The sequence below is a fragment of the Cervus elaphus genome, chromosome 11 (assembly GCF_910594005.1).
Source record: "Cervus elaphus chromosome 11, mCerEla1.1, whole genome shotgun sequence".
NCBI lineage: Eukaryota > Metazoa > Chordata > Mammalia > Artiodactyla > Cervidae > Cervus > Cervus elaphus.
The window spans coordinates 7,999,267-8,013,834 of NC_057825.1; the positions used below are offsets into that span (position 1 = coordinate 7,999,267).

General features: G+C 47.5%; 1 protein-coding gene across 1 annotated transcript; it reads right to left on the reverse strand.

The window, feature by feature from the left end:
• Positions 1-11,093: 11,093 nt before the first annotated feature.
• LOC122703070 (multifunctional methyltransferase subunit TRM112-like protein) lies at positions 11,094-13,321 on the reverse strand. The gene is made up of 2 exons (XM_043917165.1): positions 13,289-13,321; positions 11,094-11,655 (listed from the first exon to the last, which is right to left on the reverse strand). Exons 1-2 carry the CDS (start codon positions 13,319-13,321, stop codon positions 11,275-11,277), a joined length of 414 nt encoding a protein of 137 aa, XP_043773100.1. The 3' UTR covers positions 11,094-11,274.
• Positions 13,322-14,568: the final 1,247 nt, after the last annotated feature.

Below are 14,568 nucleotides of genomic sequence, written 5' to 3' on the forward strand. Positions count from 1 at the left end.
GTGACGTGAGTTGTGTGTTTGTATAGTAAAAGCAATCCAGAAGGCTAGTAAACCTGAAATGATGTTCAGCCTCTCTAATGATGAAAGACATTCAGATGAAAATGAGATGAGTTTTCCTTGCCTTTCAAATAAATTAAGAAAAAGATAACATCCATTATCGGGGAGGATGTGAGAAGATGGGCAATTTATACACTCGGTGCCAAGTTCAGTCATGTCTGACTCTTTGTGACCCCATGGACTGTAGCCCGCCAGGCTCCTCTGTCCATGGGATTCTCCAGTCAGGAAAACGAGTGGGTTGTCATTTCCTTCTCCAGGGGATCTTCCCAAGCCAGGGATCGAACTAGCGTCTCCTGTGCTGGCAGGCAGATTCTTTACCACCAGAGCCATCTGGGAATACGCTTGCTAGGAATACACAGCTGTGTAACCTTTTAGGAGTAATTCGGTGGTATGTATCAGCATTTAAAATACTCCTGCCCTGGGACTTCCCTGGTGATGTAGTGGTTAAGAATCCGCCTACCAGTGCGTGGGACGTGGATTTGATCCCTGCTCTGTGAACTAAGATACCACATGCCCTTGGGTAACTAAGCCCCACAATGACTGGTTCCTAGAGCTTGTGCTCCATAACAAGAGAGGGATCAAACTTGGGCCCCCTCTATTGGGAGTGCAGAGTCTTATCCACTGGACTGCCAGGGAATTCTGGAAGGAAATCATTCTGAAAAGAATGAAAACAAGGTCGTATTCTGTGGTCCCAGGGATTAGGACTTTGACACGTGAATTTTTCGGGGACATGACTTGGCTCATAACAGGTGGTTAGACACTCACCTGGGCTGGTCCAGTGCTTCTCAGAGCCCTGCTGTCCTATAACCAGAAAACTCCCCCTAAGGTCAGTGGAGGCCCCTTCTTCCCCTCCACTACCCCTGTTACCACCGCAGCAGGGGCTGACTGCGGCACGTGTTATGCTGTGGTTAATAAACATTACCCCAGAACTTCTCCGTGGGAGCGCTGGGGACCAGGGCTGCTCAAAACGTTCCTTGCTGTCAGCCCAGGGAAGCAGCGAGGGCGCAGGGCCCCAGAGGCTCTAAGAGTGGCTCCCTGGGCATGGACTATAGCTGATCCCTCCAGGGCCTCTCCAAGCAGTTCCTCTTCCATGGTCCAAATAGGAATTTAAGTCTTGATTGCCTATGTATAAGAAGTGTATCTGGGGACTTCCCTGGTGGTCCAGTGGCTAAGATTCCACACTCCCAATGGAGGGGGTCTGGGTTTGATCCCTAGTCAGGGAACTAGATCCCACATTCCACAACTAAAAGTTGGCATGCTGCAGCTAAAAGTTCCCCTATGCTGTAATTAAGACCTGGTGCAGCCAAGTAAAAAATAATTATTACTTAAAGCAATGGAGACAGTGACAGACTTTATATTCTTGGGCTCCAAAATCAGTGCACATAGTGACTGCAGCCATGAAATTAAAAGACGCTTGCTCCTTGAAAGAAAAGCTATGACCAACCCAGACAGCATATTAAAAGGCAGAGACTGGAGAAGGAAATGGCAACCCACTCCAGTATTCTTGCCTGGAAAAGTCCATGGACAGAGGAGTCTGGCGGGCTGAAGTCCATGGGATTACATGACTGAGCATGTGTGTGCGAGGGTGGAGGGAGATGGGTTGGTAGCAATAAAGTGGTAGAACTAAAAAAAAAAAAGCAGAGACATTACTTTGCCAGCAAAGGTCCGTCTAGTCAAAGCTGTGGTTTTTCCAGTAGTCAGGTATGGATGTGAGAGTTGGACTATAAAGAAAGCTGAGTGCTGAAGAATTTATGCTTTTGAACTGTGGTGTTGAAGAAGACTCTTGAGAGTCCCTTGAACTGCAAGGATATAAAACCAGTCAGTCCTAAAGGAAACCAGTCCTGAATATTCATTGGAAGGACTGATGCTGAAGCTGAAACTCCAATACTTTGGTCACCTGATGCAAAGAGCTGAGTCATTGGAAAAGACCCTGATGCTGGGAAAGATTGAAGTCGGGAGGAGAAGGGGACGACAGAGGATGAGATGGTTGGATGGCATGACTGACTCGATGGATGTGAGTTTGAGCAAGCTCTGGGAGTTGGTGATGGACAGTGAAGCCTCGCGTGCTACAGTTCATGGGGTTGCAAAGAGTCGGACACGACTGAGCGACTGAACTGAAGTGATTATTTTCTGGTTGTGCTGAGTCTTCATTGATATGCACAGGCTTTCTTCAGTTGCACTGAGCTGGGGCTACTCTTCATTGCGGTGCACCAGGTTCTCATTGCAGTGGCTTCTCTAGTTGCGGAATACAGGCTCTAAGTGCATAGGCTTTAGTAGTTGTGGCTCTCAGGACTTAGAGCTTGGGGGCTTCATTAGTTGCGGTACAGAGGCTTAGTGCTCCATGGCATATGGAATCCTCCTGGACCAGGGATCGAACCTGTGTACTCTGCAGTGGCAGGCAGATTCTTCACCACTGGACCACCAGGGAAGTCCAGAGTATAGTAATCCCTGTTTTACAGATGAGGAAACTGAGGCATGAAGGGGGCAAATGACAGGCCAAAGGACACCTGACAAGGGAGCCCCGAGCCCGAGACCACATCTTTGCTGTTCGGAGTCAGCATTACTGACCGCTGCACTGTCCTGCCTCTTCTTGAGCTATTGCTGCTTTTGTGGGGTCGTTTTCTAACCAAGTCCCAGGCCAGGCACATAATAGGTGCTTAGGAAATATTCGTTTAAGGAACTGAGTACCTGGGCTTCCCTGGTGGCTCAGTGGTAAAGAACCTGCCTGCCAGTGCAGGAGTCATGGGTTCGATCCCTGGCCTGGGAGGATCCCATATGCTTCAGAGCAACTAAGCCCATGCGCCACAATTACTGACCCCACACGCTGCAGCTACTGAAGCCTGGGTGCCCTAGGGCCTGTCCTCCATAGTAAGAGAAGCCACCTCAATAAGAAGCCTGACCAGAGACTAGCACCTACTAGCTGTAACTAGAGAAAAGCCTGTGCAACCATGAAGACCCAGCACAGCCAAAGGGACAAAAAGGAACTGAGTATTTATTGTGATACTGTCATGTAAAAGGAAGTATGTTTTTGGGTCTTCCTCCGCAGCTCCCAGCCAGAGCTCCTAAAACCCTTGTCATTTCCTAAGTGACAAAGGTGAAAAGAACATCTTGAATATTTTTTGTTGTGTGTTTTATGCCCAGTTCCTGAAAGAGCTGCAGAAGGTGAAAGTGGCAAGCATCTTTTCTTACTCATAACAGGCCCCTTTCGGAACTTCCCTAGTGGATCAGCTGGTAAAGAATCCACCTGCAATGTAGGAGACCTGAGTTCGATCCCTGGGTTGGGAAGATCTCCTGGAAAAGGGAAAGGCTACCCACTCCAGAATTCTGGCCTGGAGAATTCCATGGACTGTATAGTCCATGGGGTCGCAAAGAGCCAGACAGGACTGAGTGACTTTCACTTTCCAGTGGTTAAGACTCTGCGCTTCCAGTGCAAGGGACTCTGGTTCGATCCCTGGTCCAAGAACTAAGAATCCCACTTGCCTTGGGACAACTAAGTCTATGCACCACAACTAGAGAGAAGCCTGCAGGCCACAACAAAGAGCCAGAGAACTAAGGCCCGACACAGCCAAATAAATAAAAAGAAGCCCCTTTCAGTCACACCTGCCTACTTAACAGAAGCTCCATAAAAAACCTAAAGGATGGGGTCCTGAGAGCTGAGTTAGCCAACACATCTGGGTGCTGGGGAAGGGGTGCAGCCGGCGAGGCCTTGGAAACCCAGCACCCTCCCACGTGGCTTGCTTGCCCTGTGGACCGCCACCATTTGGTCCTTCCTGAGTTGTATCTTCTGTAATAAACTAGCGAACATAAGTGTTTTTCTGAGATGTGTGAGCTATTTGAGCAAACTTTCAAACTTAAGGAGGGGGTCATGAGAACTCCTGGCTTCTAGCCAGTCAGTCAGCAGTGCATGTAGGGGACAACCTAGGACGTGTGGTCAGTGTCCGAAGTGGGGGCAGTCTCATGGGACTGCGCCCTTGACCTGCATGGTGTGGGTGAATTCCAGTCAGTGTCAGAACTGAGTTAAATTGTAAGTCACCCAGTCCTGTCCATTAGGAATTACGAATTGCTTGGTATGGAAAAGCCTCCACATTTGGTGTCAGAAGTACTGTGTACAGAAAGGAAACAAGAATTTTTACTTGTATATGTGCTCAGTATATACATATTACCTGAATAAATAACCAAAGTGGTTACTTTTGTATTTCCTTTGGCTGTGCAACATGAGGGACCTTAGTTCCCCAACCAGGGATAGAACCCATGCCCCCTGCCTTGGGAGCACAAAGTCTTAACCACTAGACTGCCAGGGAAGTCCCTCAAGTGATTAATTTTTTAACAAATTGGAATTACAATATACACAGTTATCACAATTGGCTTCTTTTATCCAACAGTAGAGTGTGGCCCTTTCTGGGCCTTCCCTATTCTGGGGTAAAGACCCCACCTGCCAATGCAGGAGACACGGGTTCAATGCCTGGGTTGGGAAGATCCCCTAGAGAAGGAAATGGCAACCCACTCCAGTATTCTTGCCTGGAGAATCCCGTGGACAGAGGAGCCTGGCGGGCTGCAGTCTATGTTGTTGTTTAGTTGCTCAATCCAGACACAACTGAGTGATTAAGCAATGACAACATGGCCCTCTCCCTATCTGTCCATCAGGTATGAGTGTTCCTTCCTCCAGACCCCAGTGGGGTGCCTAGAGACAGAGGGCTCTCTTAGAGGAAAGCCCTGACCTCTTCCCTCCTCTTGGGCTGTGCCTTCCCATTGTACAAATTGTGACTCCAGGATGTGGCAACTTTCCCAGAGGCCTGGGTTTCAGCCAGTTTGGCGCCAGTGCTCAGTTGCTAAGTTGTATCTGACTCTTTGCGACTCCATGGATTGTAGCCCACCAGGCTCCTCTGTCCGTGGGATTCTCCAGGCAAGAATCCTGCAAAGGGTTACCATCTCCTCCAGGGATCTTCCTAACGCCAGGATTGAACCCTTGTCTCCTGCTTGGCAAGCAGATTCTTTACCACTGCACCAGCTGGTCTGTCAGTTTATTCAACATTCACTCAATAAATAGTTCATTAGATGCCTACATAGTATTGGCCAGATGCTGGTATAGGCACCAGGAGTATATCAGTAAAGAAGATAGCCTAAATACTATGTGGGGAAAGGGAAGTTGGTGACATTAACTAGGGCTCTCTGAGAAGTCTTTTGAATAAAATGCTGAAGAGGGTGAGCCACTGAGTCAGGAAATGATCTGGAAGTTGTTGTTCAGTCATTAAGTCATGTCTGACTCTTTGTGACCCCATGGAATGCAGCATGCCAGGCCTCCCTGTCCTTCACTATCTTCTGGAGCTTGCTCAACCTTATGTTCAATGAGTCGGTGATGCCATCCTACCATCTCATCCTCTGTTGCCCCCTTCTCCTGCCCTCAATCTTTCCCAGCATCAGGGTCTTTCCCAATGAGTCGGCTCATCACATCAGGTGGCCAAAGTATTGGAGCTTCAGCTTCAGCATCAGTCCTTCCAATAAACATTCAGGGTTGATTTTCTTTAGGCTTGACTGGTTTGATCTCCTTGCAGTCCAAGGGACTCTCAAGAGTCTTCTCCAACACCAGAGTTCAAAAGCATAAATTCTTTAGCACTCAGCCTTTTTTATGGTCCAATTCTCACATCTTTACATGACTACTGGAAAAACCATAGTTTTGACTATATGGACCTTTGTCAGCAAAGTGATGTTTCTGCTTTTTAATATACTGTCTAGGTTTTTCATAACTTTTTTTCCAAGGAGCAAACGTCTTTTATTTCTGTGGCTGCATTTACCATCCTCAGTGATTTCGAAACTCAAGAAAAGAAAATCTGCCACTGTTCCCACTTTTTCCCCATCTATTTGCCATGAAGTGATGGGACTGGATGTCATGATCTTTGTTTTTTGAATGTTGAGTTTTAAGCCAGCTTTTTCACTCTCATCTTTCACCCTCATCAGCCAAGAAAACAGCCAGTGCACTTCAAATGGTGTCTGATACATTCAGGGCCCACAGTGGCCCAGGTGGAGACGAAGTGCCCACTGATAGCTTGACTGCCTGTCAATAAGAATCCTTCACACCCAAGGTGAATGTTCCAGTATTCCACATTCTCAGAAACTGGGGCCTTGGACCCTTTGTATCAGAATTTCCCTTGAGTCAGAAACTGCTGCAGGGGCCAGGATGGAAGATCTGAACCTGGCTTCCATGTGACTTATTTAACCTCATAGGGATAAGAGTCAGCATGACTAGTGTTGGTTCCTTCAAAGAGGCCCCAGCGCTGGGGGCATTTCTTCTGGCATTTACACCAGTGACTTCTACAGATGGTAAGAACTAGCTGGCCACTCTGTTCTTCTTAATGGTTGGACTGATACCATCACTATAATTTGTTTCCAGGGCGCAGTGCACAGCCCAGGGCCTGGGTAGGTTTGGCAGACAGTAGACCAGTGAACCTGAAGGGACAATGATGATATCACTTCCTAGGGGCTTCTGGTGTGCTGGGCTCTGTGCTAAGACCCTTACAGGGACTGTCTCACGTAGTATGGAAGTTACTATGATTACGTCCACTTCACAGGTGAGGAAAGCTGCTAGGGAGGGAGTGACCTCCCGTCCAGCTGAGCATCTGTCTCTCAGTAGGTCCCTGCCGCCCCCACCCCCATTTCTGAGCAGATAGTTACTCAAGACATCAGTTTAGCCTGCATGCCTCCTGCAGCTCTGCATTGTATTCCATGCAGATGGAAATGAAAAGAAAGCCGAAGTAGCGATACTTTTATCAGACAAAATAGACTTTAAAATAAAGACTGTTACAAGAGACAAAGGACACCACATAATGATCAAGGGATCGATCCCAGAAGAAGATATAATGACTGTAAATAAATATGCACCTAACAGAGGAGCACCTGAGTACATAAGGCAATAGAAGGATTTGGCGGGCAGAGAGAACCTGGAGTCATGGCCAAAATATTCAGTCAATGTGTAGCCCCAGTCTGCCAGGAAAACTACCCCAAGTCCCTTGTTTTCCTTAGTTGATGTCTCTAACCTTAGAGTACTTAACAACGATTGTTAAATTGTACCAAGTATGTAAGCAACACGGGATTTGGGAATTGGGCTTTCAATTTTACATTATGTGATTGAGTTTCTTATTTCAAGAAATAGACCGTTTTGAAAACAAAGTGCCAAATCGTCCTTACTGTGCTCAGAGTGGGCTCTCAAGAACATCAGCGTCACTGACAAACCCGCTGGCCTCCACACTGGCCAGTCGCCAGTTGAGGTAATGGGAACTAGGGTGCAATGGAGGGGAGAGGGTGCAGCCCTAGACCTTGGTGGTGGAGGGGCCTGGGTGTGAACCCCGACTTGCCTGGTTTACTGACTGGGTGATTTGACCTCTGTGACACCTGCTACGGCATAGATGAACCATAAAGACATTATGCTAATGATGGATATCAATATATTCGTTGTATTGTAAGTGAAATAAACCCATCACAAGAAGACAAATACTGTTTGATTCCATTTCTGAGTTACTTAAAGCAGACATTCAAAGGGCCAGAAGATAGAATGGTGGCTGCCAGGGGCTGGGAAGTGGGGAGTTCATGTTTCATGTGTACAGAATTTCAGTTTTGCAAGATAGAACTATAGAGAGGGGCTTCCCAGGTGGTCCAGTGGCTAAGACTCTATGCTCCCCATGCAGGGGGCCTGGGTTCAATCCCTGGTCAGGGAACTAGATCTCACATGTTGAAATGAGAAATCAATCCTGTGTGCTGCAACTAAGATCTGGTGCAGTCAAATAAATTAAAAAAAATTTTTTTTAAGTTATAGAGATAGTTCCTGGTTTGATCCTGGGTTTTGGCACCAACACACACACACACACACACACACACACACACACACACACACACACACACAACAGCAACAAAAACAAACTATAGAGCTAGAAAGTGGTAGTATTTGCACAATGTAAACGTATTGGGTTGCATTGGGTTTCCATAATGGAAAAACCTGAACAAACTTTTTGGCCAGCCCAATACTTAATGCCACTCAATTGTACACTTAATGATGGTTAAAATGGTTAATTTTATAAGTACTTTATGTATATTTTACCCCCCAGTTTTCATTCCAATCCCAAAAGAAGGGCAATGCCAAAGAACATTCAAACTACCACACAATTGCAATCATTTCACATGCTAGCAAGGCAATGCTCAAAATCCTTCAAGCTGGGCTTCAACAGTATGTGAATGGAGAACTTCCAGGTGTACGAGCTAGATTTAGGAAAGGCAAAGGAACCAGAGATCAAACTGCCAGCATCCGCTGGATCATAGTAAAGGCAAGAGACTTTAGCTTATCCAGAAAAACATCTACTACTGCTTCATTGAGTATGCTAAACCCTTTGACTGAGTATTAGTAGTGAAAGTTGCTCAGTCGTGTCTGACACTTTGTGACCCCATGGACTATACAGCCCATGGAATTCTCCAGGCCAGAATACTGGAATGGGTAGCCTTTCCCTTCTCCAGGGGAGGCTCACAACAAACTGTGGAGAATTCTTAAAGAGATGGGAATACCAGACCACCTTACCAGCCTCCTGAGAAACCTGTATGCAGGTCAAGAAGCAATAGTTAGAACCAGACATGGAACAACAGACTGGTTCAAAATTGGGAAAAGAGTACATCAAGTTTATATACTGTGACACTGGTTATTTAACTTATATGTAGAGTACATCATGCGAAATGCCCGGCTGGATGAATCACAAGCTGGAATCAAGATTGCCAGGAGAAATATAAAAAACCTCAGATATGCATATGATTCTATCCAAATGGCAGAAAGCAAAGAGGAACTAAAGAGCTGCTTGATGAAGAGGAGAGTGAAAAACCTGGCTTAAAACTCCACATTCAAAAAACTAAGATCATGGCATCCAGTCCCATCACTTCATGGCCAATAGATGGGGGAAAAATGAAAACAGTGGCAGATTTTATTTTCTTGGGTTCCAAAATCACTGTGGACAGTGAATTCATATTCATTCCATGTTACTTGTTGAATGAATGAACATCAATATCCAGATAACTGCAGTTCTCAAGATACTAGTTTTTTTACATTTCCCAGCTCACTCCCCCTGCCCCCCACTATTGTACCAAGAATGTTAGCTCATTAAGGCCCCACTTTGAGCTACAAGGACCTTACTTTCCCAGAGGAGCCAGGAACATGCCTAGCACACACAAATGTATCATTATAACAATGAGCTAACATTTGCCTATTTCATTACGGTCATTAAACCAGCTTTTATATCTGTGATCACTTGTGAAGTGGCCACAGCAGGTATTATTTTACCTACTTTATAGATGTAGAAACTGAGGCCTGGGGTGTTCAGCCACTGGCCCAACCTCCCACATCTGTCTATACATGACATGGCTGCTAAGCATTAGCTCTGTTTGGCCACAGAATAAAAACAAATAAAACCCCATTTCCATCACTGTATCATCATCTGATTTCCTCTGCAATATCCTGTCAGATACCCTGGCTGATCCCCCCCACTTTGAGCACTTCAGCAGGAGGCATGGGACTCATCTGGAGGTGGGCTGGATAAGCAGAGGGACCGATATTAGTCACTTTAAGAAGTTCCCCTCTGGGTGAAACTTGGCTCACCATGCAGTGAGGGTAGTGGAGGTTGACTAAGAGAGGCAAGCATCAGGTGGGCGGTCAGGTGTGATGGATGGGGTGATGGGCTATCCCAGGGCCTTCTAGCCTCCTCAGGGGTCTGCAAAGCAGCCCATGATCAAATTGACCCCCGTTGCCCAGCTTTCTTTTTGCTGACCCCAACCCTATCAGTACTTCCTGATCCCCTAGAAAATCAGAAGCCAGAAGAGCCCTAAGATGGCAAAATAGGCCAGCAAGTTCCTCCCAGGTAAACCAGCTGGGCAGGTCTGCTGGTGCCAGGGTGAAGGGTGGAGCCGCAGGTCAGCTCCAGCCCAGGAGCAGAGCTAACTAATGTTGGGCCTATGAGGGCCTATGAGAAGCCTTTGGGGAGAAGCCAGATACAATCTCACTTGGTTTTGATCCAGGGCTGGCTCTTAGGGTCCAGTGGCTCTCTAAATGAGTTGCAAGATGGCCAGTTTAGAGGTAGCATTTGATTGGACGTCATTGCTAGTGGTTAGAAGCAACTTGTCAACTATCCAGGAACACTCACCGGGGAGATCAGATATCAAAAACACTTGGGGAGCTTGTTAAAAAAAAGGAATACAGCCCTGTTCCAGGCCTGCCAAAGTGCAATCCCCAAGGAGGGTTTAGAGACTCAAATCTTTTTCTTTAAAATCCCTCTCAGGTAATTGTGACACTCAGAGGTTTGGAAATTATTGTTGTTGTTCAGTCGCTAAGTTGTGTCCCACTACTCGCGACCCCATGGACTGCAGCACACCAGGCCTCGCTGTCCCTCACCACCTCCCAGAATTAGCCCAAGTTCACGTCCATTGAACTGGTGATGCTATCCAACCATCTCATCCTGTGTTGCCCGCTTCTGCCTTCAATCATACCCAGCATCAAGGTCTTTTCCAATGAGTTGGCCGTTTACATCAGGTGGCCAAACTACTGGAGCTTCAACTTTATTATCAGTCCTTCCAATGAGCATTCAGGGTTGATTTCCTTTAGGATTGACTGGTTTGGGGCTTCCCTGGTGGCTTAGCAGTAAAGAATCTGTCTGCCAATGCAGGAGACAGGAGTTCAATCCCTGAGACAGGAAGATCTCACATGCCATGGAGCAACTAAGTCTGTGTGCCACAACTGTTGAGCTTGTGCCCTAGAGCCGAAGAAGTGCAACTATTGAGCCCATGTGCTGCAACTACTGAAGTCTGCGCGCTCTAGAACTTGTGCTTTGCGACAAGAGAAGCAACTGCAATAAGAAGCCTGTGCACCGCAGTGAGAGAGTAGCCCCCGCTTACGGCAACCAAAGAAGAGCTGGCATAGTAACGATGACCCAGCACAGCCAAAAATAACAAATAAATAATTAAGGGGGAAAAAAGAAGATTGACTGGTTGGATCTCCTGTTCAAGGGACTCTTTTATTTTTTTTTGGTTTTGAACCTTTAATGAGAAAAAAAAATATATAATATCGAGCTCAAAAACACTGTGTGTGGTGTGTCACTGGGTCAAGGGTTAGGGATACACAGGATAGGACTAACAAACAAGATAACGTGTAAACAAAGATTCACACAACCAGAGTGAAAAACCGGCGCCTGGCACAGTTTATGTCTCAGTTTCCTCATCACTCAGCAGCATATTGGGGATCCCACGGCTAATGGGGAACAGACGTCCCGACTCTGGGCATTGCAGGGTGCCCTCCAAGACCTCCACCTCCAGCAGCACGTGGTGCATCTTTCTCAGAAATTCCTCGTTATGCTCATATCCCTGAATCGGCTCTTTAGGCACCTCGATGAGATGCAGTGTGTCCGCAGCCTCCAGAAGCGCCGCCCACTCCACTTTGGGTATCATACGCGCTATGAAGTCGGGGTTGAACTCCACAGGGTTGATGCGGACCTCCGTGGCCTGGAGACGCAGGGGGAAGCCACGGGGCCCCACCCCCCGCACGTGCGAGCTCAGCAGGTTGTCAAGGGACTCTTTAAGAGTCTTCTCCAGCACCAGAGTTCGAAAGCATCAATTCTTTGGCGCTCAGCTTTCTTTATGGTTCAACTCTCACATCCATACATGACCACTGGAAAAACCATAGCTTTGACTAGACGGACCTTTGTTGGCAAAGTGATGTCTTTGCTTTTTAACACCCTGTCTAGGTTTGTCATAGCTTTCCTGCCAAGAAACGATCGTCTTCCAATTTCATGACTGTGATCACCATCCACAGTGCAGTGATTTTAGAGCCCAAGAAGGGGAAATCTGTCACTGCTTCCACCTCTTTCCCTTCTCTGAGAAAGGAGCAAAACCTCCTCCTCAGGAATCAGGACAGAGGGGCCAACGCCAAACTCAAGGCTGAGTGAGGCTGTTCATTTTGGTCACTGGCCTGGCCTCTAGGTCAGATCTTTGGTCAGATACGCGAGTTGCTTCAGTTGTGTCCAACTTTTTACGACCCTATGGACTATAGCCCACCAGGCCCCTCTGTCTATGGGATTCTCCAGGCAAGAATAATGGAGTGGGTTGCCATGCCCTCCTCCAGGGGATCTTCCTGACCCAGGGATTGAACTCATGTCTCTTAAGTCTCCTGCGTTGGCAGGGAGGTTCTTTTCCACTAGCACCACCTGGGAAGCGCTTGGGCAGGTATAACCTTTTTTTAAAAAAATATTTGTTTATTTATGGCTATGCTGGGTCTATGTTGCTTTCCACAGTCTTTAGTTGTGGCGCGAGAGCTTCTCACTGCGGTGGCTTCTTTTGTTGCGGAGCATAGGCTCTAGGCACGCAGGCTTCAGTAGTTGTGACTCACTGGCCCTAGAGCTCAGGCTTAGTAGTTGTGGCTCAGGGGTCAAACCCGTGTGTCCTGCTTTGGCAGGCAGATTCTTATTCACTGCGCAACCAGGGAAGTCCCAGGTACAACTTTTAAGAAGCATAGCAGAGATCTGTGGCTAAGACCTTGGGCTTAAAGGCTCAGAGTTCTGGATTCAAGTTCTGACTCCTTCTATTAATGTGTGACCTTTGGTGAGACTCAGCTGGGAGGCAGGACAGCCCACCATCGGCTAGGCTTTGGAACCAGACAGTTTGGTTGCTTATTGGATCTGTGACCTTGAGCAAGTTGCTCCACCCCTCGGAGCCTTAGTTTGGAAATGGGGACACTCCACCTCCTGGCAGTCTGGTTGGGAGGTGCTGGAGACGGAGATGAAGTTCTTATCTCCCAGCTGATCCAAAGGGTTTCAGAAATGTTAGGTTGTTACTGCCATCAACCCTGCTCTGGGGAAACCAGCTTCTGACTGGTTTGGGTGGTGGTTGTCACCTTTGCCCTGATTTGCTACCCACGTGGCTGACGGTAACCAGAGCTTTCATCACACTGACCCCAGGCTTGATGCCTGGGGCCCCACAGGCTCCGTTCTCCCATAGAAGATGGCCCCAATCTGGCCTTCCTCCCCTCCCCAAAGTGTCCTACTGTTTGGTGACACTGCATTGGTGATGTCAGGCTGCCTGGAAATGACCTCTTTCAGCCCTCAGGAATGAAAATACAGAATGCCCTTTGTTAGTGTTTTGAACTCCAGCGGACGTGTCAAATGACAAATGTTTTGGGGTAAGGTTTACACTGGAGGTGATCAAACATTTCCATTCTCACAGTGTCAGCTGGCAAACTGTTTTCTAGCACCATCTGGGCACGTCCTGAGCAATGAATGGCACCCGTCACGGTCCACATTCCACCACCAGTTGGCTCCTTACTGCCTGGGATGGCGGTTGGGATCACTTCAGACTCGGGGTCGGGGGTTGCTGCCACAGAGAACCCCTTCTTCTCTGTGGGGCACTCTGAGGATCTGCGGCCAGTGGCTTGGTAGGACCAGACCTTCCCAGCCAGGGCCCTTTGGGAGGCAGCTTCCCTGGCAGTCAGGCATATCTCTGAGTAGACACTGCCCCCTTGAGGCCTCTTCCCACCATGACACCTGGGAGTGCTGGCCTCACACAAAGGGACCTGGGTGACACTTTCCAAGAATCCTCCAAGGGTGTCTTTAAAATTGGCCCCAAATGCAAAAGTCTCTGGAGCACTGGTAGTGTAGTCCTTCTCAACTGGAGAACTTGGAACCTACCTTAGTGCCTTATATTGCCTTCCGGAAGAAATACAACTCAGGGCAATCATCAGAAAACAGGCCCATAGGACTTCCCTGGTGGTCCCGTGGTTGAGAATCCTCCAGCTAATGCAGGGGACACGGGTTTGATCCTTCATCAGGGAAGATCCCACAAGCCCTGGGGAAACTAAGCCCATGTGCCACAACTACTGAGCCCATGTGCCTAGAGCTCTGCTCTGCAACAAGAGAAGCCACCGCGATGGAAGCCCACCCACTGCAACTGGAGAAAGCCCATGGGCAGTGACAAAGACCCAGCGCAGCCAAAGACAAACAAACAAAATACAGTCTTTAAAAAAAAAAAAAAACAACAGGCACATAGTCATTAGAGATCTATAAGTTGCAAAGAGACAGGGGGAATTCCCTGGTGGTCCAATGGTTGGGGTTTTGTGTGCTCACTGCCCAGGGGCCCGGGGTTCATCCCTGGCTGGGAAACTAGGATACCACAAGCTAGGTGATGAAGACAAACAAAAGAAAACACGACAGAATGTGAAGAGGCAGGGGTTTTAGTGGACTAGGGAGAAGTGTCCTTGCTTTCTAGTAATTTTTGGAATTGAAGATAAGGTTAAGAGTTAAGCAAAATGACTAGCATCAAGGAAAAAGGTAAAGATACCCTGTTGTAAGATTTGAAATTAGATACCAAAATGAGGTGGGAGAAATAAAAGAAAGGATCAATTAACTACAGAAAGGTCAACATGAGCTAGATTGAGAACTAAGCAAGTAAGAAGTGGTGGAGGTGTGGAGACATGGTCCTGTAACTGTCATACTGATGACAGTGTAA

What these genes read in the sequence shown, in the direction of transcription:
- LOC122703070 (XM_043917165.1), bottom strand. Translation starts at nt 13,321, where the DNA reads ATGGTGCTAGAAAACAGTTTGCCAGCTGACACT. An exon ending in ACAGTTTGCCAGCTGACACT is followed by an intron (nt 11,656 to 13,288) that starts GTGAGAATGGAA and finishes GTGCTGGAGAAG; the next exon opens with ACTCTTAAAGAGTCCCTTGA.